Below are 26540 nucleotides of genomic sequence, written 5' to 3'. Positions count from 1 at the left end.
CTCGTGCCTGTGAAAGAAAGAGGCACAGGAGTTTACTCACTGTACTTCTTGATACCAAAAAAGACGGGTCCCTCAGACCCATACTGGACCTCAGACCCCTCAATCAGTACATTCTATCGGAGCACTTTCACATGCTGACACTGCAGCAAGTCCTACCGTTGCTCAGAGGGATTTTCTCGCAACTTTGGATCTAAAAGATGCGTAGTTTCATATTCCGCTGCACCCGTCACACAAAAAATACCTCCGGTTTACCATCCAAAGCCAACATTACCAGTTCAAGGTTCTACCTTTCGGAGTCACCACGGCACCCAGGGTGTTTACAAAGTGCCTGGCGACGGTGGCGGCACACCTCAGGAGACAAAACATTGACGTCTACCCTTATCTAGACGACTGGCTCATCCAGGCAAAGTCAGCCCAGCAGTGTGCCGCCCACATGTCCCACACCATTCACCTTCTTCACGATCTGGGATTCTTACTGAATTACCCAAAGTCCCACCTGCAACCCGCCCACATACGGCAGTATCTGGGGGCGACCATAAACACTCTGGCAGCCACAGCATAGCCGAATTCTGTGAGGATCAGCAGCATTCAATCGCTGATACAGAAATTCAGACCTCAACACTCGCTTCCAGCACGAGTGTTCATGCAGTTGATAGGCATGATGGCCTCCTGCATCTCCATAGTCCCGCACGCGAGACTACATATGCGTCCGCTTCAGGAATGCTTGGCACGTCAGTGGACTCAGGCTCACGGACAGTTGAAAGACCTAGTGTTGGTGACCGGTCGTGCATACAACTCTCTGCATTGGTGGAATCCACAAAACCTTTGCAAGGGACGACAGTTCCAAGAGCCTGTGCCACAGATCATTCTGACGACGGTCGCTTCTCTCCAAGGTTGGGGAGCTCATGTACTCCACTACACTGTGCAGGGACTATGGGCACCACAGCAGAGGAAGATGCACATCAATGTTCTAGAACTGATGGTTATCTTCATGGCAATAAAAGCATTCAAGGTACATCTGTGCAACAAGGTCGTGTTGATCCGGACAGACAACATGACTGCCATGTACTACATCCAGAAGCAGGGAGGTACAGACTCTCCACAGTTGTCTCATCTGGCTCAGAGCATGTGGAAGTGGGCCATTCAGAGGAACATCTTCCTCATGGCGCAACACCTCCCGGGCAAGGACAATCAGATGGCGGACCTGCTCAGCAGGTACAGCCACCAAATGCACGAGTGGGAGATACATCCATCAGTACTCCACCCGTACTTCCTAAGGTGGGGTCATCCAGAGATAGACCTGTTCGCCACAAAGGAAAATGCCAAATGCCCAAGCTTTGCCGCCAGGTTCCCACACCCACAGTCGCAAGGCAATGCAATATGGATGAACTGGTCAGGCAAATTTGCGTACGCTTTTCCCCCAGCACCTCTAATACTGCTGGTGGCACGCAAGCTGAAGCAGCACTCGATGACTCTCATCCTGGTTGCTCCAACGTGGGCTCGCCAACCATGGTACACCACGTTTCTGGAACTGTCCGTGGTACCGCATCAAAGCTTTTGACGCAGAGCCATGGCGACATTCAGCATCCAGATCCGCAACAGCTCAACCTGGCGATCTGGCTCCTGAAGTCTTAGTTTGGCTACCTCAACTTACCTCCTGACTGTATGGACATAATCAGGGAGGCAAGAAACCCCACCACCAGAGCATGCTATGCGGCGAAATGGAAGCGGTTTGTCATTTATTGTGCAGACCACAACATTGACCCGCTGGATGCATCTATTCAGAACATCATTTGTTCTCTTACATCTGTACAAATATAATCTGGCCTATGCTTCTATTCGTATACATCTATCCGCAATGGCTGCTTATCTCCAAAACAGACATCACCTCTCACTTTTCGGAGTGCCTGCCATTAAAGCCTTTCTGGAAGGACTTAAACGAGTCATCCCTCCGCGGACACCACCAGCTCCCGAGTGGAACCTAAATGTGGTCCTCACCAGGCTGACGGGTCCCCCTTTCGAACCACTGCATTCATGCGAGATTCAGTTCTTGACATGGAAAGTGGCTTTCCTTATAGAGATTACGTCGCTATGACGAGTTAGTGAACTCCAGGCACTAACTATCCAAGAGCCATTTATTCAAATTCATTCCAACAGGGTGGTGCTTCGCCCTAACCCTAAGTTCCTTCCTAAGGTGGTTTATCAGTTCCATATCAACCAGACTATAGAAATACCTGTGTTCTTCCAAAATCCAGAGTCAGTTGCGGAGAGGATGCTCCACACACTTGACGTCAAGAGGGCCTTAATGTACTACATTGATAGGACCAAAGATTTTTGGAAGACTAAACAACTATTTGTTGCCTTTTCGCCACAAGACAAAGGCAACTCCATTTCCAAGGCTGGTATAGCCAGGTGAATCGTTAAATGTATTCAGATCTGCTATCAGAAAGCCAAGCGCACTCTCACCATTCCACCGTGGGCCCACTCCACCCGGAAGTTGGGGGCCTCCATGGCTTTCCTTGGAAATATTTCTTTGGAAGATATATGTAGAGCAGCCACATGGTCTACCACACACACATTTACGAAACACTACTGTGTTGATGTGCACTCCAAACAGCAGGCAGCTGTAGGGCAGGCTGTTCTAAAAACACTTTTCCAAACTGCTGCAGCTGGCACAGGTGGCCGCCGTTAATGGAGGGGCTGCTATGTTTTCTATGCACAGATATGAATTCAGCAGCCCAGATGCCTCGAACCGAATATGCTACTTACCAGTATGCATCGGTTCTTGGCATGTAGGGCTGCTGACATTCATATCGCCCGCCCTCCTCCCCGGCGCCTGTAGCGGCTGCAGCATTCACAGATACTTCTAGCATGGTCATCATTCACATAGTTTCACTCCATCTTTGCCACAATGGCTAAAAACAATCTGAGGATGGAGTTGATGCCCATGCGCACTGTAGTCCAGGGAAGGAGCCACCTATCTCGTGATACTTCGAAGACTCTTCCAGGACAACAATGTGCGATCATCCGGACCCAACACTAGGCGGCGATTTATGCACAGATATGAATGTCAGCAGCCCTACATGCCAAGAACAGATGCATACTGGTAAGTAGCATATTCGTTGTTACCTCCGTCTGAAACCACCTCCTTACGTAACCCTACCCTAGTAAAGACACCCAGGAGGGCCTTGGCTACTGCAGGAGCTGTAGTAACCAGGGTACCTAGTAGCATGATCCACTACTACTAGAATGAATTTGTTCCCTGAGGCTGTCGGAGGTTCAAGTGGACCCACAATGTCCACACCTACCCTTTCAAAGGGTACCCCCACCACTGCCAGTGGTATCAGGAGGGCCTTTGGTTTGCCACCTGTCTTGCCACTGGCCTGACAGGTAACACAGGAGCGCTCAAACTTCTTCACCTTTTGGTTCATCTGGGGCTAGTGGAAGTGGCTAACTAGCCTTTCCCACGTTTTGGTCTGCCCCAGATGTCCAGCTAGGGGATGCCAAGAGCTAAAATTAGGAGGAACTCCCTGTACTTCTGTGGCACAGCCACCCTCCTGGTAGCTCCAGGCTTGCGGTTTCTTGCCTCAGCATACAGTAATCCCTCTTCCCAATAAGCTCTGTGGGTACCACTGGCATCGCCATGTGCTTCTGAAACAGCTTGCTGCCTCAGACTTTCAAGAGTGGGGCAGTCTCGCTGATCCTGGCACAGCCCTTCCCTATTGGGTCCCCCTGGGCCCAGGAATCCAACCTGGTAAGGCTGAAGCTACATGGGCTCAGTTCCCTCTAGGGTTTCCAAGTCCTCTCCCCGAGGAGAAGAGTCCTGAGAGGCTTGCTGTGTAGAAGATGGTTCCCCCGTAGTCTTCTTGCATTTTCTCTTGGTTGGTTGGGCCATACTTTCAGGCTTCAAACCTACTTGTTCACCCTGCGTTTTGCTCTGTGCTCTGGTTTGCACACACACCAGTCTAGGGATACCCAACATGGCTGCATGGGTTACTTGCTCAACCTCGGCCCAGGCTGAGGTTTCCAGGTCATTTCCAAGCAGACAGTCAGCTGGCAATTGTGGAGAGACCACTACCAGTTTTAGTCCAGTAACCTCCCCCCATCCTAATGTCACCATAGCCATAGGGTGTTGGGTGGTAATGCTGTCAGCATTGGTGACTGGATAAGTTTTCCCAATTAAGTATTGCTCTGGGGAAACCAGCATTTCCTTCGCCATAGTAATACTGGCACCTGTATCCCTCAGGGCTTCTACTCCAGTTCCATTAATGGAGGGGGATTGCAAATACTTTTTACAGTTAGATGGCCAACCAGCTACAGTGGCAAGCTCTATTTCCCCCAAGGAGACTAGACTAGTTTGAGTGTATTCCCAGATTTGCTCTGGGCACTCCTCTGATCCCATCTGTAGATTCACTGTCCCTGGAGTAGCTGTACTGGGTGCCTTAGGGGCTTTACTGCAGGGGCAGTTTTTGTCTACAGTTAAATGTCCCAACGTTTTACAGTTGTTACAATAGGCCCTGTAAGGATCGAAGTTTTTACCCCTATAGGGCTGAGGCACATAGGGAGTAGTTTGGGACCCACCCACCTGTACAGGTTTTTGGGGCCTTTGGAAGACTCAGACTTTTTATCTTGGGGATTCTCACCACCTTTCCCCTGGGGAGGTTTTGTAACCACCTTCTTTTGGTCACCCCGAGTGGCTGTCCTGGTCACCCTAGTCTGCCTTCTTTCCCAATTCTTGGGGAGACATTAGACCTAGGTCTACCAAATGCTGATGCAACCTTTCATTTGTGCAGTTACTCAAAATGTGTTCCTTCGTAAACAAATTATAACGTCCAGTAAAATCATGCCCATGGTGTCCAGTTAACCAACCATCCAGTGTCTTTACTGAGTAGTCTACAAAATCTATCCAAGATTGGGTCTGGGTTTTGTGAGCCCCCCTAAACCTGATTCTATACTCCTCAGTAGTGAGCCCAAATCCCTCAGTTTTTTCATGAGGTCATAGGACCCTGCATCTTGCCCAGAGGGTCAGAAGCCCGTCGCTGCAGTTACTAGAGAACAGTTCCTACATGAGTGCCCCAGAGGTTTCTTTAATCTTCTGATATCACAAGCCCTCTCAAAGGCTGTGAACCACTTGGTGATATCATCACCTTCCTCAAATTTAGGGACAATCCCTTTGGGGATCTTAGGATCATAAGATTGCTCTTTATCCTTATTGGTTTTGCTGCCACCGTTAGATGGGAGCTAAACCCATCTATTTCCGTTCTTTTCTAGAGCCAGGAGTCTGGACTCTAGATCTAAACTCTTGGCCAACTTTGCTAAGAAGTTGTCCTCTTCATTGGGGCTCCCCCCAATGTGTTCTCTGGGGCCCAGTCCATCTGTGTGGTTCCCAGGCTCCCAGAAGCTGAATCTTGGATTTAAGGGTGTAGAGACCCTTACTTCCCTAGAGATGGAGGGGGGGGTTGTATTATACTACTCCTCCTCTTCCTCCTCTGTCCTGGTGTCACCCTGTTCACAGGGGTGGCCTTTTGCATACTCAGCCAGGAGCTCCTGAAGCCCTTGTTTGGTTGGATGCAGCCCTTGACTATATTTTTAAGTTCGCATAGGGACCTCAATTCCTTGAAATTCAAGTGCAAGTAAGGTCGAGCTCCTCAACCAGGTCCATGTTATCTCCACTAATAGCTTGGTTCTGTTGAGACATTCTAACCTGACAGTTCTAACCCTCTACCCTAACTATTATGACTTTTATTTTTCTCAAATTCTAATGGGACATAAGCAAGGCCCTACCAGACATTTAGTATTTTGGAAAAACCAATTTCAGAATTCCAAAGGCAATTAATGAGTTCGGTTGTGTAATCAGATGGTAACCAAGTAGTCCAACAAAGGCAAGTTTGTATCCCACCGCTGATCCACCAATGTGAAAAAGTGGCTCTATATATACTGGCCCAAGATAAGGTACAGTGTGTATAGAGTCCACAAACCCCAGAGGTTAAAGCCAGGTATAACCTTACTTTCTAAAGTGGTAACTTGGTCGAGCAGTAAGGCAGTACCAGAGGACAGTGTAAAGCATTTGTTGTACACTCAGCAAAGGGTTTCGTACACTAGAAAACTGAACTCCAGGCCAATTGTTTTTATATCAAAGATATAGTTTTATTTCTACAACCAACAGGTATCATAATATACTGTTCTCAATGTGAGAGGTCTCAGAAGATTATTTTGCAGAAAGGCAATACATTTTGTAAATACAATGGGTACAGGGGTTGCAGTAGGCAACACAATTCTAAACACAATTTAGCATTGAGCTCAATGGGTTTTTCTATATAAATACAGCTGATTACTTTGTAGATTGCTCTGGTAGCTCCAGGACTGGATCCTAGATTCAGTCCTTGGATCTAAGTTGAAAACAGTTTAGTAAAAACGTTTGTTATTGCAGTGATTTTTAAGGAATATAAAGCTATTGTTCGAGGCATGAGGGCTGCTGAATTCATATCTGTGCATAGATCGCCGCCTAGTGTTGGGTCCGAATGATTGCACATTGTTGTCCTGGAAGAGTCTTCGAAGTATCACGAGATAGGTGGCTCCTCCCCTGGACTACAGTGCGCATGGGCATCCTCTCCATCCCCAGATTGTTTTTTTCCGCCATTGGGTTCGGATGTCTAATCTCTTACTCCAGTTAATTAACTTGTACTCTTCTGTTCCTAAGGCCAAAAGGCCTTTCTTAGGGTCTGTATTGTTTCGTTCGGTGCCTGGCCCTTTCAATTCGATCGGCGTCGAATAAAGAATCTCTCGACGACTCAGGCCCGGACTAATTCGACGATGGAACGGACCCCGTTTAAGCGGTGTCCTGTGTGTAATTCCAAATATTCGAACTTAGATGTGTTCAGTGTGCAACACCTGCTTGTCCCCCGACCACGACGAGTCGAAATGTTTCGCCTGCTCAAAGTTCCGATCTAAGAAGACTATCAAACTTCGGCGCGCGGCAGTCGGCCCAACAGTCTGCTCCAGCACCTGCGAACATCTTCGATGACGAACTCTTACAAGATGAGGAAGAGGCGGAAGATGACGTTCCCGAAAAAATGTCGGAACCGGCGTCAGAACATGACTCAACTTTGGAAATGGACGAGCCAGACGAGGAGTTCAGCCACGACCAGGATGTCGTCGAGGTAGGGGACGACGAACAGGCCCTTGCGGCCGTTGATGACGACTCCGGTGGTGAACCGAGTCCGCCCACTGCTCCGGAGCCTATCATTAACATTCAGCCCGCTCTGGCTCCGGTCGAGGCATCGCCGAAAGGCCTTAGCCAAGATCTGCCCTTTCGGTCTACAGCCCCGCGTCCTAGCCAGGCTAAGACCCTTTCAAAGGAGCCATCGGTCGATTCTGTGAAACCGAAACAGTCGAAGGAGAAATCGAAACCGAAACTGCTCAAGATGGTGGTCGGGTCGACGCCCGCCTCGAAGGTCGTCGTCGATCCTTCGACGCCGAAGATACCCGTCGGCGCCGACACTGGGATTCCGAAGCAGGGCCCTGACTCCAAGACCGTCGCCTCGAAGGCCTCGGCGCCGGTGCCCGCGTCCACTACCAAACATGGCGAGAAGGGCAAAGGACTTCCTGTCGGGAAAGGTCTGCAGCCACCCCTCTCGGGACTGAAGCATGGGCTGGCGAAGAGGGTCGAAGCCGCGGCCAAGGACGCCCCGAAATTATCGTCGGCGCCGAAAGTCGGAGGCGCACCGCGCACTGAGGTCGATTCGACGCGCTCGAGCGAGCGGCCTACTCAGGCGTCGAAGAAGCTCGAAGCCGGCACTTCCGCTTCCAAGCAGGCTGGATCGACGCCACTTAAGTTTGGCCTTCCGCCCACTGCACGTCCAAAGTCTCAGGAGGCTTCCAAGGTGGCAAAGGTGTCCTCACATGCACAGGTTGTCTATCATGAACCTTCTTACGACAACCAAACAAAACTGTTCATTGACTCTGAGTCGGGCAGGCTTACCGTCCACAAGCGGAAGATCGCGCCTGAACACCCTTTGGAGGGCTACAAAATTCCCCTCAAAAAGATGGTCTCCACCACCTCTCCGGTTCTTGTTGAACATCTTCAGGACTACTCACACCTTGCTGTTCATTCTCCTACACAAAGTGAAGAGGACTAACTGCAGACTACAGCCAAATGGGCTTCACTTACAATACTGACACTGATCAGGATGTCTCCAATCAGTGGTCAGGGGCAGCGGATCAAGGCGATGACCCTGATGACCCCCAGGTCACCCCGGACTCTGTCCTACAATGTCAAACAGTCTCCGACTGAGGACACCGCAGCGTTCAATGCATTAATAGAGCGCGCTGCACTCAATCATGACGTCGAAATGCATGCTGAGCCAGTGGATGAGGACTTCTTATTCGACACCTTCTCCACATCTGAACGCTCCACCAAGACACTGCCCATGCTTAAGGGGGTCCTTAAACATGCCACAGCCATTTTCAAGGAGCCAACAAAAGCCAGGGTTATCAATCCACGGATCGACAAGAAATACAGGCCTGCTCCAGTGGACCCCACCTACATCAAAGGACAGCTCCCCTTGGACTCCCTTGTAGTGGCTAACGCGTGCAAAAGGGCTAACTCTCAATCAACGGGAGACGCTCCCCCTCCAGACAGAGTCCAAAATCTTCCAGGCATCGGGGAAGCGGGTGGCGGCGCAGGCCGCTAACACTTGGAGAATAGCCAATACACAGGCCCTGTTGGCTAGGTACGACAGGGCGCACTACGACACCCTGGAGCAATTGATGCAGCACATGCCTGATATGTACAGAGAGGCTGCTGAGATGGTTATACAAGAGGGTAAACTGATCTCCAGTGCGTCCAAGTGCGCACTGGACGCAGCGGCCACTGCAGCGAGAGCAATCAATACTAGCGTGATGCTGCGACGCCACGCATGGCTGCGCATCTCTGGGTTTAAACCCGAGATCCAAACAACTCTTCTTAATCAGCCGGTTAATCCGGACTTCCTGTTTGGACCCGATGTGGACACAACACTCGAGAAAATGAAAAAAGACACTGACGGCAAAGTCCATAGGGGCTCTCCAGTCACAGCAGTTTCGGAGCGGTTCCTTTCGTCGCTCCGGTAACAGGGGAGCAACGAGAGGGCAAGCTCTACAGCACTCCCAGTATACCAAAGGCAACACGCAATCTGCATACACTAAAAACATTAGAGGTGGTTACCGTGGGAACAGCGCCAAAGGGAGAGGCCGTGGCAATAACAACGCCAGGTCCTCCACTCCCAACAAACAGTTGCTTCTTGTCACTGCCCCCCGACCATCTAACACCTGTCGGGGGGAGACTCCAGCAGTTCCTGCCTTTCTGGGAAAACATCACAACAGACAGGTGGGTGAGACAACTTATCCGTTTTGACCTCCACCCCCCCCCCCCCCACCCCCCCACCCCCCAACATACCCCCAAGAAGCCGTCCTATGTCAGCAGAGCACTCGCACTTATTGCAGCAAGAAGTTCTCTCCATGCTGCAAAAAGGGGCCATAGAACTGGTGCCTGCCGAAGAAAGGGGTGCAGGGGTTTACTCCCTGTACTTCTTGATTCCAAAAAAGGACGGGTCCCTAAGGCCCATTCTAGACCTCAGGCCCCTCAACCAATACATCCTCTCGGAGCACTTTCACATGCTAACTTTACAACAAGTCCTGCCGCTGCTCCGTCAGGGCGACTTCCTAGCCACCCTGGACCTCAAGGATGCGTATTTCCATATTCCCATTCACCCAAGCCACAAAAAGTATCTGAGGTTCACAGTCAACAGTCAGCATTACCAGTTCAAAGTCCTGCCATTCGGGGTCACTACCGCTCCCAGGGTTTTCACCAAGTGCTTAGCGACTGTGGCAGCGCACTTGCGCAGGGAAGGTGTTCACGTGTATCCTTACCTGGACGACTGGCTCGTCCAGGCAAGGTCTGCCGTACAGTGCGGCCACGACATGTCGCGGACCATTCACCTCCTTCACAGTCTAGGGTTCTCTCTCAACTACGCAAAGTCTCACCTGTAGCCAGCCCAGGTCCAGCAGTACCTGGGGGCGTCAAACACCCAGTCGGCCACGGCGCAGCCAGGGTCAACAGCATGCAGGCGCTCATCCGGAGGTTTCAACCTCAGAACTCCCTCCCAGCACAGGTTTTCATGCAAGATGGCATGATGGCATCCTGCATATTCATAGTCCCGCACGCGAGGCTGCACATGCGACCCCTCCAAGAATGCTTGGCCCGTCAGTGGAACCAGGCTCATGGCCATCTAAAAGACCTAGTGTTGGTGACCGGTCGTGCTTACAACTCTCTGCATTGGTGGAACCCACGAAACCTTTGCAGGGGACGACCGTTCCAAGAGCCTGTACCACAGATAGTACTGACGACGGGCGCATCTCTCCAGGGTTGGGGGGCACATGTCCTCCACTACACAGTGCATGGACTATGGACTGCGCAACAGCAGAGGATGCATATCAATGTGTTGGAACTCATGGCGATCTTCATGGCACTGAAGGCATTCAAGTTGCACCTGTGCAACAAGGTCGTGTTAGTCCGGACGGACAACATGACCGCCATGTATTACATCCAGAAGCAGGGAGGCACGCACTCCCAGCAGCTGTCTCACCTAGCCCAGAGCATGTGGAGGTGGGCCATTCAGAGGAACATCTTCCTCATGGCGGAGCATCTCCCCCGTGTCGACAACCAGATGGCGAACCTGCTCAGCAGGCACAGTCATCAAATGCACGAGTGGGAGATCCACCCATCGGTTCTCCATCCGTACTTCCAGCAGTGGGGTCATCCGGACATCGACCTGTTCGCCACAAGCGAGAACGCAAAATGCCCAAACTTCGCCGCCAGGTTCCCACACCCGCAGTCTCAGGGCAATGCGATATGGATGAACTGGTCAGGCAGATTTGCGTACGCTTTTCCGCCAGCCCCCCTCATACCTCTGATGGCGCGCAAACTGCGACAGCACTCCATGACACTCATCCTGGTTGCTCCAACGTGGGCACGGCAGGCTTGGTACACCACGTTCCTGGAACTTTCAGTGGTGCCTCACCAGCGACTGCACCTCACTCCCAGCCTCCTCACGCAGAGCCATGGCGACATTCAGCACCCAGATCCACAACAGCTGAACCTTGCGATTTGGCTCCTGAGGTCATAGAGTTTGGATACCTGAACTTGCCTCCTGAGTGTATGGACATCATCAAAGAGGCGAGGCGACCAACTACCAGGGCTTGCTATGCGGCCAAATGGAAGCGGTTTGTTATTTACTGCTCCAACAATAACATTAACCCGTTGGACGCATCTACGCAAAACATCATATGTTACTTGTTGCATCTGCACCAATGCAACCTGGCGTACAGTTCTATCAGGATCCATCTCGCGGCCATAGCCGCTTACCTTAAAAACAGGCAACACCTTTCCGTTTTTAGGGTACCTGCCATTAAAGCCTTCTTGGAAGGCCTTAAAAGAGTGATCCCTCCCAGACACCCCTTCACCAGTCTGGAACTTAAATATCGTTCTCACCGTACTCATGGGGCCACCCTTTGAGCCACTCCATTCCTGTGACATATAGTTCCTCACCTGGAAGGTGGCCTTCCTCATAGCTATTCCATCCCTGCGGCGGGTCAGTGAGCTGCAAGCCCTCACAATTCAGGAACCCTACCTGCAAATCCATGCAAATAGAGTGGTGCTTCGCACCAACCCTAAATTCATGCCAAAAGTGGTTTCGCAGTTCCACATCAACCAAAATATTGAACTGCCCGTTTTCTTTCCTAACACAGATTCGGTGGCAGACAGAGCACTGCACACCTTAGATGTCAAAAGAGCTCTCCTGTATTACATCGACAGGACGAAAGACTTTCAAAAAACTAAACAGCTATTCGTTGCATTCTCTCCACAACATAAAGGCAACCCTATCTCCAAATCAAGTATAGCCAGGTGGATTGTTAAATGTATCCAAATCTGTTATAAGAAGGCTAAACGCACACTAACAGTTCCCCCTAGAGCGCATTCCACACGCAAATTGGGGACCTCCATGGCCTTCCTGGGTAATATTCCTCTAGAAGACATATGTAGAGCAGCCACATGGACCACTATACATACATTCACCAAACACTACTGCGTAGATGTACACTCCAAACAGCAAGCTGCTGTGGGTCAGGCTGTTCTCAGGACTCTCTTTCAGACTGCTGCAGCTCGCACGGGCACCCGCAACTAAGGAGGAGACTGCTATTTATTCTATGCACAGATATGAATTCAGCAGCCCTCATGCCTCGAACGGAATATGCTACTTACCAGTATGCATCTGTTCTTGGCATGAAGGGCTGCTGACATTCATATCGCCCGCCCTCCTCCCCGGTGCCTGTCGCAGCTGCAGCTCTCAGAAGCATTTTCAGGCATGGTCATCATTTTCAGTATTACGCTCCATCTCTGCAACAATGGCGAAAAACAATCTGGGGATGGAGAGGATGCCCATGCGCACTGTAGTCCAGGGGAGGAGCCACCTATCTCGTGATACTTCGAAGACTCTTCCAGGACAACAATGTGCAATCATCCAGACCCAACACTAGGCGGCGATCTATGCACAGATATGAATGTCAGCAGCCCTTCATGCCAAGAACAGATGCATACTGGTAAGTAGCATATTCCTTAAAAGTTCATACTTTCAATGAAAATCTTGCAATGTTATCCAATGGGAGAAAATTCAGGTTGCAGTTAAAGTACGATCTTGTTACTTTTGTAGTCCAGTACTGGGCTCTTAGGTCCAGCACTGGGGTCTCAACTTAAAACAGGTAAGAATTACAATTCAGTACTTGGTATGATTTTTAAAGAATATTTCAAGTTTTCAAAAGTAGACACTTTGAAGAAATTTCACTGAAAAGTACACAATGGATTCCTCTGGAGAAAATTCAAGTTACTAGTAAACCCAACTAGGATTACTTTTGCGGTTCAGTACTGGGCTACAAGATGCAGCACTGGCTTCTCTCCTGATCACAGGTGAGTACATCAGAATTCGGTGTATTTTAAGTTTTCAAAACTTAACACTTAGAAGAGTGAGTTATCGATTTCCAGGTGAGTCCTCAACTGGGGAAGTTAGGGTCCTGGGCATAGACTCAGGGGTCCCCCAGGGTCAGGTAGGTACAGTTGGTTCACCCTCAGCAGCACAGGGGCAGCCGGGTGCAGAAGTAGTTAGGCCCAATTTTATCCAAAGGTGGAGCCTCCGGTTGGTGACTTCTGGCTAGCAGGCCACGCGGCTGTGGGAGCTGGGCTCCTGGTCACTTGCTCAGGGCCAAAAGGGAAGCAGGATAGGATAAAGGTGGCATAGCCAGCGGCACTCGGGCGGCTGGGTGCAGGATGCTTTTGAGCCGTTGGGCGCTCAATGTTATTCAATGGGGAAAGTAAAAAGGTAACATAGGCTGCAGACTCTGGGACGGTGATTCTTCAGGTGCGAACACCACTTCGAGGGGTAAGTTGGGATCTTGGAGAAGAGGTAGGTACCCCAAAGGCAGGCACAGGGGGCTGCAGGGAGCCAGGTTAAGGGTTTGTCTTTTGTTATCTGGAATCTTACCCTCTGCTGGTCGTGGTTGGTTGGGTACCTGGTTCTGAGGCTGCAGGCGTCGTCTGGTTCGTTGAGGAGGGTATTTGGGCACTGGACTTTGGTTCCCCGTCCCCAGTGGGAAGTCCTCATGGTCTTGGATCACTCCGGCACGGGCCGGGCTCAGCGGGTGAAAAGTGGTCAGGTCTTAAGGTTCCTGCCTGGCACCAGGGGGTGGTTGTTAAAGCAGAGCCTCTGCTTATGGGAGTCCCAGTCTTTAAGACTGTCCAGGCATGCAGGTCCTCCGGATGCCCCAAGGTTGCTATCTGCAGGAATCACCGGTAGGGCTGGGGCCAGGTCCTTCGATGTCGTCCTGTTAGCAGCTGCACGGCGGGTCTTCTTCGTCTTGATCTTCTTTCTTCTTATCGAGACCTGAGGAAGGAAGGTTCAGGGTGCCCCTAAATACTAAATTTAGGGGCGTTACAGTTAGCGCAAGGGCAGGGACCAATAGGTCCCTGTCCTGGGGTGGGTACACCCCCTAGCCTGCTCCTCTCCTGTGGGAGGGGGGCAGGAGCCTAGCTGTGATTGGGCAGTGCTCCCCATCTTCAAGATGGCCGGAGCCCGGGGTCATGCTTCACCTCGCCTCTCCCACCTGAGGGGTGGGGTTGGCACAGGCTGCCCCCCCCTTCCTGACGTAGGGTTTCGCGCCAGTCTTCCCGCCAGAGTGGGGGTTGGAACTGGTGGGGGCCAGTTGCTGAGTACAACAAATGGTCTGGAGAAGCTCACAGTCTGCATGCTTTCGAAGCTACCACCTGCCCATCCTGGGGGAGGAGACATAGCACCTTGCCCAGGATGTGCATTGTTGCAGGCCCAGGAGAGCGGGGACGCTCCACCCAGGGGTCTACCAATATGTCTGCTGTGCGGCATTCTCTGCAGCCACTCAGACCAGACGTGGATTGTAGGTTAGGTTTTCAGGGGGCATCTCTAAGATGCCCTCTGGTGCATTTTACAGTAAATCCCACACTGGCATCAGTGCGGGTTTAATGTGCTGAGAAGTTTGGTACCAAACGTGTCAGTCTTCAGTGTAGCCATTATGGTGCTTTGGAGTTTGTAATGACAACCTCCCAGCACCATATACTCTTAATGGCATCACTGCACTTACAGTGCCCAGGAATGGCTCTGGGTACTGTAGGGTCACAGGGCTCATGCACCTGTGCCCACACCACTGTCATAGGGCACCCAGCTAGACTAGTGACTGAAGTATGCCAAGGCAGTGGGTTCTGTGGGCATGGCACAGAGGGATGTGTGCCATGTCGACTCTCTGTTTAGTTCTATACTTGGACACTCAGCCTGCAAAGGCAGTGTGTGGGTGTCTGGATACAGGGCCCCTAAGGGTGGTACAATAAGTGCTGCAGCACTTAGGGGTCTTCTCTGGTCACCAGGCCCTGGGTACCTAGGGTACTATTTACTAGTGGCTGATAGGTGGCCAGAGATGCCAATTGGGTTTTAGGTTCAATACAGTTTTAAGAAAGTAACAAAGCCCCTGGGTACCTGGTTGGCAGGAGTCCAGGGCACACTCAGTCAAGGCAAAGCAGCAGTTCTGCGTAAAGTGGGGGCATACCAATGCAAGAAAGATGGCTCTTTCTCACACTAGAGCACCATAAAAAAGTGTTCGAGGCATGTGGGCTGCTGAATTCATATCTGTGCATAGATCGCCGCCTAGTGTTGGGTCCGGATGATTGCACATTGTTGTCCTGGAAGCGTCTTCGAAGAATCACGAGATAGGTGGCTCCTCCCAAGGACTACAGTGCGCATGGTTTCGTCAAGAGGTCCAAAATAGGATCCTGGACCTCCTATTTGATGGCGAAATGCTTTTCGGAAAGCATGTGGATGATGCCCTGCAGAACATAAAGAAAGATACCGACACGGCAAAGTCGCTGGGATCTCTCAACTATCGCAAGGTCCCATTTAAGGGCGTTCGTGGCAGGGGGTTTCTCTTCGTATAGAGGCAACGCCCAGCAGAGATGTTCATCGCAACCGTCCCAATCTTACAAGACCCAGTACTCTAATCAGCGGCAGGGACAATTGGCGCCTTACTCTCGCCAAACACCGCGAGGACGTCAGAACCGTCAAGGACGTGACGGTGGCAAGCGACAATAGCGGCCTCCTGGCTCTACCTGCTGTTCCTTCCCTCCCAGTCACATCAGTGGGGGGCAGGATTTCTTTTTGTCTGAACAGCTGGAGGTGTATAACATCGGACCAGTGGGTCCTGAATATTGTACAGAGTGGCCATGCGTTGGAATTCCAAGATCTTCCTCCAACACGAGCTCCGGGGGCCATCCGCACAAAACATCTGGGACTACTCCATCTAAAAGCCCATCAATTGTTCCTCAAAGGGGCAATAGAACCGGTACCTCTTTCTCAGAGGGGCAGAGGTTTTTATTCCAGGTTCTTCCTGGTGCGGAAGACGACAGACTTGGCGTCCCATTCTAGACCTACGAGAGCTCAACACTTATCTCATCAAACTCTTTCAGGATGGTCACTCTCCAGGAAATCCTTCCTCTTTTAAACCCAGGCGACTACTTGGCTTCCCTGGATTTGGAAGAAGCGTATTTCCACGTTCCGATGCACCCAGCTCACAGACAATATCTGCGGTTCACAGTGGGCAAGAGGCATTTCCAATTCAAGGTGCTTCCGTTTGGCCTGCGGTCTGCACCTCGGGTGTTCACCAAGGTGTTAGCACCTGTGGCAGCTTTTCTAAGGACACATTCCCTGGAGGTGTTCCCTTACTTGGACGACTGGCTAGTCAAGGCTCCATCTTTCGAGGAAACCTCTCAGGCTGTTTTGACTTGCATTCAGTTATTCAGACACCTAGGCCTTCAATTAAACAGAAGCAAGTCAGTTCTGCTACTCTCTAAGACCGCACGGTTTCTGGGGGCGATTTTGGACACCACACAGTGCACGGCTCGTCCTTCGGAGGACTGTCAACGGAAGTTGAGGGTATCAGCTCGCCAACTGTTCCAGAAGAAATGCTTGTCAGTCCGTCAATACAAGTCCCCAGAAGAAATGCTTGTCAGTCCGTCCATACAAGTCCCTTCTAGGGTATATGTCATCCTGCATACCATTAATACCTCATTGCAGGCTGCGAATGCGCCCTTTGCAGGAAGAACTAGACAAGCAATGGCGCCAGGCAGACTGATCATTCAACGACAAGGTGTTGGTGACTTCAGCAATGAGAAAGGCATGCGAATGGTGGCTGGTACAAGACCATATCGCACAAGGTCTGACGTTCAGAATTTCGCCATCCCCCTCATCATAGCCACGGATGCCTCTTTGGAAGGCTGGGGAGTGATGCTCCGCGAACTTCAAGTCAGCGGACACTGGAGCCCGGATCAGCGCCAGTGCCATATCAATTTTTTGGAGCTGACGGCCATTCGGTTGGACTTACAGGCTCTCGCAATCGGTCGGTGCTGGTCCGGACAGACAATACGACGGCCATGCACTATGTAAACAAGCAAGGGGGAATGAGATCGCAGACTCTGTCCACAGAAGCTCAGAAACTCTGGGATTATGCGATCCTTCACAACATAAGTCTGAGAGCCGAACACCTGGCAGGCTCACTCAATGTCAAGGCAGACGCCCTGAGTCGACAAACAGAGGTGACGCACGAATGGGAATTGAATCAGTCCATTCTGGAGAGGGTGTTCTCGGTTTGGGTTACACCTACCATCGACCTGTTTGCCTCCCCAGTGAACGCCAAATGCCGGTTTTACGCAAGCAAGGTTCACCATCAGGTGTCCCTGGGGAACGCCCTTTCGAAGGCCTGGTACAGCGCATTCTTTTACGCTTTTCCTCCAATTCCCCTCATTCCTCGAGTACTCAAGAAGATGAAGGCGGAACCGTGCAAAATGATTCTCATTGCACCAGCGTGGCCCCGGCAATTTTGGTACACAGAGCTCCTGCGGCTCTCCCAGGCTCCTCCGATCCGCTTACAATCCATTCCGTCCCTGTTGTCCAGGAATCAGGGGCAGGTTTACCATCCGGATCCGAAATCGCTCCACTTGACAGTGTGGCTCCTGAACACAGAGAGTTCCGTCATCTAAATCTTTCCCGAGAATGTCGAGACGTTTTGTCGCAGGCTCGAGCACCGAGCACAAATAAGACTTACAAGGCAAAAAGGAGAAGGTTCTGCCTATGGTGTCAAAGACAAGGTCTTCATCCTTACAAATCTCTGCCTCACCAACTCTTGCCATATATTCTATCATTGGCTAAATCTGGGTTGGCACATTCGTCTGTGAAAGTCCATCTTGCTGCCATTTCAAGGTTTCGGCGTACTTCAGGCCCTTCCTTATGGTCCGCTCGGATTGTTAAGCAGTTCTTGAAGGGTTTGTTCCGGATGTACCCTCCAGTTCGACCTCCTCCTCCAGTTTGGCAGCTCAATCTTGTCCTGGCTCAACTCATGAAACCTCCGTTTGAGCTGGTGCACAAGGTGGATTTGAAGTTCCTCTCTTGGAAACTTGCTCTCCTTCTAGCTCTTACTTCAGCGAGAAGAGTTAGTGAGCTTCAAGCCCTCTCCATAGTGCATCCATTCCTTCAATTCAAAAAGGATGTTCTTATTCTTCGCACCAATCCAAAGTTCATTCCGAAAGTACCATCTGAATTCCACTTGAATGAACCTTTAATTTTAAAGTCTTTCTTTCCGCGTCCTTCTACACCTGCGGAACGCACTTTACATTCTTTGGACGTTCAGAGATGCCTAAAATTCTACTTAGAACGTACAAGGCCCTTTCGGAAATCATCCCAGTTGTTCGTCTCCTACAGTGCACCACGGAAGGGATTTCCTTTAGCAAAGAGTGGCATTTCCAGCTGGATCTCCAGTGCCATTCAATTTTGCCATCAGGAGGCGGGCAAGCCTTTGAACAATAAGGTTTGTGCCCATTCTACAAGGTCTGTGGCATCATCTGTGGCTCTTTTCTCGGGAGTCGCCATTAAGGATATATGCAGGGCAGCAACATGGAGCAGTACTCATGCCTTCACGAAACATTACTGCCTAGCGTCTGCAGGACGAGACGACGCAGCTGTTGGTCAAGCAGTTCTGCGGAATCTCTTCCATTGAGAGGTGAGCTTTCCCGACAAGCCCTCCATCCTGGTGAGCACATTTTGTTTCTTGTTTGCTATACTATGTTTATATACTTTATGGTTATGTGATGCAATGTATCTACAAAATGTGTCTTAGTTATTACTGCTAGCTACTCTGATACAAAGCATGGGAATCTATGAAAGTTCCAATACTGGGGCAAGAAAAGTTACTTACCTGTAACTTTGGTTCCCCAGTATTGGTAACTTTCATAGATTCCCATGCGCCCACCCGCCTCTCCTGGGAAAGCTCAGCCTTTTCGCATGAGATAGTGGCGGTTTGCACAACGGCTATGAAAATCTGAGGCTCTGCGCTCTCTCAGGAAGGTTCTAGAGGATGCGGCTGCTCTGATTGGTCCTGGCAAAAGTTTGGTCTCTTTTATACAAAGAGAGTGATAGGATACAAAATGAGATGATGCCTAGACCTGTTTTTCTCTTTTGTTTCTATGGTTTTTATACTACAGAGGCTCCCATTCCGACGACGGGGAATGATACAAAGCATGGGAATCTATGAAAGGTACCAATACTGGGGAACCAAAGTTACAGGTAAGTAACTTGTTTTCTTCAGGCTATCAAATTGGCTCACGATTTCGCCCTGTGTTCAATCTGCAACAGAAACGTTTCTCCTTTTCGAGGAAGCAGTCAATTTACTTCTAGGCCCCACCTTCAGCAGCGTTTTCAACCGCATTAACAGCAAAGTTTCCGACCTCAATGCTCCGCCCAGTCCTTTCGGCCAATAACACCTATTTAGAACAAGAATAATAAACATACTTTCACACATTAGTAAAGTTCAACGGTCAAATTAAATTTGATCATTGTTTAGCGATACTGACATGACAAATGTTTCCAATCTCATTTCATGAAAATAACTCCACTCACAGGTCCTTTTCTGTGTGATATATTTAATACTTTGCACTTTGGTTTAGTTAAATTCTTTTTTCTTTTTTTCAAACAAATGCACATGAACACTCCTTGGCATAAACCTTGCATGTGAATGCACAAAGTCTAGTACACTGTGTTTCCATTATTGATAAAGGGGCTTGATGACTCAGTCGCGACTTATTCTCTCATTACAGCCCATCATGATACTCAGCAATGTTAAATGGCATTTTACACTGCTCATCTGCATTTGTGTATATATGTATATATATATATGTATGTATAATATATATATATATATATATATATATATATATATATATATATATATATATATATATAATAAACTCCTCTTGCAACCCCCCCCCCCCCCTCCCCATATGCTCCACCCACTACCCCCCTTTTCCTTGACTGTAACGTACAGGCCCCAAACATGCTCTTAAGTTGCCTTGTTTTGTTTAAATATCCTCAATTTCTTCTGAACTGTTTGAAATGCTTTCTTGTATTTCAGAGACCGGGACCGTGACAGGGAGCGTGACAGAGAAAGAGACCGAGACAGAGACCGGGAAAGAGACAGAGATCGGGATTCTGGTCGAAGCCGTCGCCCACGTAGTCGGTCTCCTTTGAGGAATCGACGGCGAGACTCCCCTTACCGCGGCTATCCCCGACGGAGACCATCAAGGTAATGACTACAAAATTAGATTTTCTATCTTTTCACGTCTATTGATTTCCTTCATCATATACTGCTGGCCTTCCACTACCACAGAATAATCATAGATACTTAAACTAGTGTGTTTTAAAGAGCAGACCTTGGTCAATGGCTGTCCAGAGCTGTAGAGTGTTAAAGATACGAGTGCAATTGATGAACGATTAGAGATTTAACTGAACTGTCATAGCAGAGTTTTATTGTTACTTCGTAGTGATGTAGTACATTTAAAGAGTTTTGGAATTTCTGAAATATTACTATAGTTGTGACTGTGCTGATAGATACTTCAATATCTTTCCAAATCTCAGTGTACAAATAGAGAATACCTGTTGACTAGGGATTTTTTTTGTACTTTATCTCAAGTCTGTTGGTGTCGTGAATGTGTCCACAGGCACCAAAAGTTAGTGAACTTGTTAACTAGGTACAAAAGGGTGCTGGTCGCCATGACTTTGTTTGTAGAAATGCTGTTTTTAAATATGGTGCACTCTAGCAAGGGTAGCAGATTGAGTAGATTAGGGTTGGGTTTGTCATGTGTCTTCTGGCCCTTGAATGAGGTGTGCCACAGCGTGCGCAAGGCTCTTAAGAGGGGCCATTATAGAGTTTGGGTGCTAATTTGGGGTGTTGTAGGGCATTGGGTAAGACATTGGCACTATCCCCATACAACAGTAGAAGAACTTCAACAGTAGTTCTGAAGTTGCTTTCTGGTATTAGTGGTTTGTTTCTCCAGTGTAAAGTCACTGTACTAGAAGATTATTGTTATCTTGGCTATATGCTCATTAAAGTTGAGGTTGGTGGAGACTACCAACTCCTGCAATTCCCACTTGTATGAAGCCAATATTTTGTGCACCCCATTAGCTGCAATAGTTACTACCGCAGTCTATAACAAGATTATTTTCTGGGGATAATGTAGTGGGCCTTGATGAGTCAAGTCACATGATATATTTTCAGATGTGCGCTGTTTTAGAAAAGGATGTACATATGGAGACCAATATTAAGGAATCCTTGTTGGAGGTAAGCAACTTGTTCTTTTGTTAAGGGGAGACTTTGTAGGTCATGCACATTATGCTATTGCGTTTTATTAGCCTGCAATAAATCTTGTGTTGGAAATGTTTTCAACTCTAGTCAAGCATTTGGTTAATCTTGCTCCGTCATCTGCAACCTCTTTGCTCCTATGTTTCCCACACTAAGAAAAGGGAACAGATTGCCGTAGTCACTGTCTCGCATGTGTGAGCCATTTATCCCGATCCCCTGTCTCCGGACACTGGTTTGCTGTACTTTATTTCCTTTCCTGATTTGTAGCTCAGTGAACTAAGGCAAGATGCTTAAGAGAAGAAATGCATTTATTGCACTAGCAGAGATGTGTATTTTAAAGAGAAAAGCGTTAAACACCATTTAGGCTTCCCTTGGATGCTAAAGGCTGAAGGCTTATTTCCAGTCTTGTTGATTCCAAAAAGCCTTTAAACCCTGTGTAGTATAAACAGTAACCTCTTCTAGTAAAGCTCTCTATCTGAAAGAAACACGTTAGGGATAGATTCCTTACCTTAGAATTACCCCTTCGCGTCGGAAGGTGGTGTCGTGCGGCTGCGCATCCGTCGTTGGCGTCGTGGTCGCCGGGATGACTTTGCGGCAGCTACATAGACGCCGACCTTGAGCACTGACGTCAGTTCTTTTTCCGCGCCAGCAAGCGCAGATCCGGGAAGAGCTAGTCCCCCCCAGTCACTTTTTGACTGAGTTTTTGAGATTTCTTGTCTCCAGTTTTTCGAGTCTTATCAACTCCGGATGCAGAGTAGGGATTTTTGGTTTCAAGTCCTGCGGAGCCTGTTGCCGCATGAGGTCGGTGACCGACCCCCACGACATGTCTCTACTGTCTGAGCCCGACCATGACCCCAGGTCGTGCTCCGACTGTCCAGCCATGGCGCCAAAGCCTTTGCAGGAGTGGTCCTGAGAGTTGCTAGAAGCCCAGCAGTCGGTTTCGTGCCGTTAAAGGTCCTGGCGGAAGTCGAGCGACCGGTCGCGATGCCACCAACACCATTCTTCGGGTTACAAGTCCTCGCACTCGGGTCAGGTAAGTCGAGGCACTCTAAGTCGAAGCGTCAGTGCTCTCAGACTTACCCTCGCCGGTCGCGGCTAAGGGAGTGGGCGGTACTGTGCAGTTGGCCCCGGCCTACCTACCCTTTCTGAGTCTGGGAGCGACTCCGGCCCAGGTGCAAGACTTTCTTGCAGCCGTGGCTGCACTTTTTGGGCCTTGGGTCCGACAGGGGGACCTTGCCCTGTGCTGCCGGCAGCCTCTGCGCCGACGATGACTTAGGTCCTGGCGTTGCAGAACCCCCTTGGAGCCAGGCCTGGATCCCAGTCAACGCTGGTTGACCGGACGACTCTGACGGCGTCAACTCCCCTGGTATTGCCTGTGACATCATCCGATCCCTCGGACGTCGTCCGCCCCGAACTGAATATGGCGCCGGTCCAGCTTCGTTCGACGAAGTAAGGAATCTATCACTAACATGTTTCTTTCAGATGCACAAGTTACTTACCTTCTGTAACAATATATCTGTAAGAAACATTAGTTAGTGATAGATTCCTTACCGCCCCACCCATTCTCCCTGTTCTGCAAACTAATTTCTAGGGTTCAGGTCATCCCTTTCGGAGCCCTAGTTTCAAGGCACCAGTGGTCAGTATCTTGCATGGCTTTGCATTCCTGGCGTGGAAAGGTCGTGTACACAACTGATGTCCGCGTGCGACGTCCTCCCAGTGACCACGACGCCAATGACTGATGCGGAGCCGCAGGACGTGACCTTCCGACGCGCAGGGGTACTGCTGACAAACTTTAAGGATCCAGTCTGACGCCTGGGGGTAATTCTAAGGTAAGGAATCTATCACCAACTGTTTCTTACAGATATATCATCACCGAAGGTAAGTACCTTGTGCATCCATCCACCCGAGGCTTTATTGCAGGCAGGATCCTCCATGGTTCTCCAAGTAGAAAGGCAAGATACTCCTCTCCAGCCTTCCATTGCTGACCTTGGAACCTTGGTCCAGAGTACCTACAGTATAGTCACAGATCCTCTCAAATTACTGCCCGTCCTTCCACATGATTATCTATGAATGCATTAATGTTCCACCCATATATGATGGGGGAAGGGCCATAAATTGTACTAGTCACTATCTGACCTCCAAATATTAACTGTCTTAAAGACTTATTCTACTTAGACACATGCACTCCTGGAATTAATAAAAGGGGAGATTGTTTATCTGCTTGCAGCCAGTACATAAAGAACAGATTTATGATCTATTTTTTTCTGCTAGAGACTTCTAGGCACAGATTCCTCTCTCCTTTTCAATATTCCTGTGGCGCCAGACTGGATCCGGAAACTTCATCAGTACCTTTTGTGACTCTGTGGCTCCGCACTGAGGACATTCCACTCTGGAAATGATGTGCCGAGCCTATGTAGGTATCACTCTGGTGCGCTGACATCCATTCCTTTCTGTCCATTCCACTAAACGTGGGTCTGAAGTGGTTTGTTTTTGACACACTTAGGTATTTTTTGTAAAACAAATATGTGTTTAAGGGATGTCACCCTAAAAACATCAGGCTTTAAACCATCTAGGGACTGTTGCAAACAAATGTGTGTGACAGATCCCCATCAGGTGTGCCTGTGGCTCTTTGGTCGAGCCATGAGTCATAAGGCTTTCAGTGCCTGCAGTGACTGCATGTTGATGAACCCAAAGGCCATCCAGGACCGCGAGGCTAAGTTTATATCGCCTAGCACAAAAAGACTCCACATTGAGATTGTTCTAAGTCATAGTCTAAGTCCAAGATTCGGTCCAGGAGTTGCCAAAGCCATACCAGGGGCCAGTTTTCTTTGAGATCTAAATTTTCTGGTAAGTCTAAGAAGCATAGAAACTGAAAGTGGGACTCTGCACCCGCTCACCACTCGCATTTGCTTGAGTAGGTGCAGAGATGGCGCCATATCTCTAGATCCCCTGGAGTTGCCCGATTTTGGTGCCGAAGCCGCAACTCAATCATTCAATCATAACATTTCTAAAGCGCGCTACATACCCATTAGGGTCTCAACTGGTTCCAGCACTGTGAGAGTGCTCTTTTCCTTTATTGCCTCCACTTTTTGCTGAACTGCTGATGTGCTTTGACTGAGTGTGCCCTGGGCTCCTGCCAAACAGGTGCCCATGGCATATGTTCTTTCTCTAAACCTGCATTAAAAACCAAACCCAATTGGCATCTCTGGCCACAGGTCAGCACCTGGTAAATGGTACCACAGGTACTCAGGGCACTGGGACCAGGTAAGACCTCTAAGGGCTGCAGCACTTATTGTACCACCCTTAGAAGCCCTGTATCACCACACTCACACACTGCCTTTGCAGACTGCGTGTCTTGGTGCAGAACAAAGTGAAGAGTCGACATGGCACACATCCCTGTGTGCCATGCCTACAAGCCAGTGCCCTGGCCAGTCACCCCTCTAGCTGGCTGCACTATACCAGTGGTGAGGGTACAGGTGCATGAGATCGGTACCCCTAAAGTGCTGCCATTAAGAGTATATGGTGCTGGGAGTTTGTCATTACAAACTCCACAACACCATAATGGCTACACTGAAAACTGAGAAGCTTGGTATCCCAACTTCTCAGCACAATAAACCCACACTGATGCCAGTATGGAATGTTATGAAAAATGCACACGGGGAATCTTAGATATGCCCCCTGAAAAACGACCTACCACTAGTGTCCTGGCTGAGTGGCGGCTTTCAGCTGCCACCACCAGACATGTTTCTAGACCCCTGGGTCGAAAGCCTACTGCTCTTAGGGGCCTGACACAATGTACATCCTGGGATGAGGTGCCAAGCTTGCCGCCTTTGTGAGCTCCGCCAGGCCACTTGCTGCTTTCAGCAACTGGTCCTCACTGGTTCTCTCCCCCACTTCGGCGGGAGAACCGGCGGGAAAAACAAATCTGAAAGACTACTAGCCGCAAATTCCTTAATGTAGAATAATCTCCCAGGCGTGAGACTGGATCCGGAAATTTTTTCTTTGCCACAGCATCTTTGCTTGCCGGGGGGCGTCACCACATGACTCCGCCCTGATGTCCGCATGCGTGACGTCAGCAAGGTCACATAAGCCCCGCCCCACCGAAGTCAGTTTTATCTCTTTTCCGCGTGCAACGCAGGACCGGATCGTGTCCTGACCTTTTTTTCAGGCCTCATTTTCACGCTTGGTTTCGAGGAACTGTTTGCGATTGCCTTCGGGCTTCAAGACGTGTACTGATTGTGCACGTCAGATGTCGGCGACGGACCCTCACCCTATATGTATATGGTGTTTGGGCGAGCACCACGACTCTTAGGACCGCGAAGCTTGTCAGCACCTCAAACCGAAGTCCCGGCGGGAGCACCGGATGAAATTGCTGTTGGCCCGCTTGTCCAGGTCGGTATTGTCCCGGTGTCCGTCCCGTACCTCTGAGGCCAGGAATCGCCGATTCAGTCTGCGAGATCGCCCTACGCCATGGCCCCAAGGGCGTAGCTCGCCAGCTGGTAGGTCCTGTAGCTTGTCTCCGAGGTCTTGTCCTCGGAGGGAGAGGGTTTCCCTCGGGACTTGTCGACTAGGGCCCAAATGACAGCCTACGCTGCAGCTCTGCAGGCTTCTTTGGCCCCTTCTCCACCTCCTGAGAAGTCAGCGGATCCCTTGCCTCACGCGTGGCCTTCCGATGATTTCGGCTTCAGGTTGTAGGAGGGTGGTGTCGTCTAGGGGTAGTCCTTCGGGGCTCCACTCTTCGAACAGTAGCGTACCTGTCTCGCAGCAAATCTCTCCGGGGCTCCCTGTGGCGTCGCAGGAGATCGCTGGGACTCAAGGCTTGTCCCCGGGTTCCCCTCTGCCCTCTGAGCAGGCGGCTGCCTCACCAGAGGCCGGAGCTGGCGCCAAAGGCTTTCCTCCCCTGCCCTGGCGGTGCAGTGGGTGGAGGCCATGGCCTGGGGTTCTTTCCAGAGTCTCTCTCAGTCCTCTATGCAAGCTGCTTCCCCGAGTGATGTCGAGCTGGCACCTTTTCAGCGCCGTTACTTTACCGAACCGGGTCCGACCCTGCCCCATTCTCCTAGGGAGCACGTGGTGTAGGAGGTTAACTCGGCACCGTTTGTGTCGAGCCGGCGCCTGTGGCGGACTCCACAGCGCTGTGCCGGCGTTGGATCCTTAATTGGTCTCCTGAGGCTCCTTCCTCTCCGGAGACGGGACGCCGCATTGTTGCCTTTTCACTGGCGTCTTCCAGGGAGGGCTTTTCGCCGGCC

At 50.0% G+C, this 26540-nt stretch overlaps 1 protein-coding gene across 6 annotated transcripts in view; it reads left to right on the top strand.

Moving 5' to 3' along the window:
• Positions 1 to 26540, top strand: part of LOC147703187 (uncharacterized) — a 901849-nt gene that overhangs the window by 808676 nt on the left and 66633 nt on the right. For all 6 annotated transcript variants that reach the window (XM_086931719.1, XM_086931718.1, XM_086931717.1 and 3 more), the window contains exon 14: positions 20068 to 20238. In XM_086931719.1, the coding sequence (XP_086787845.1) occupies positions 20068 to 20238 (171 nt within the window). The remainder of the gene's footprint in view (positions 1 to 20067; positions 20239 to 26540) is intronic.

Source organism: Lissotriton vulgaris, chromosome 7 (assembly GCF_964263255.1).
Source record: "Lissotriton vulgaris chromosome 7, aLisVul1.2, whole genome shotgun sequence".
Lineage (NCBI taxonomy): Eukaryota > Metazoa > Chordata > Amphibia > Caudata > Salamandridae > Lissotriton > Lissotriton vulgaris.
This window is presented reverse-complemented; position numbering and strand designations above follow the sequence as displayed.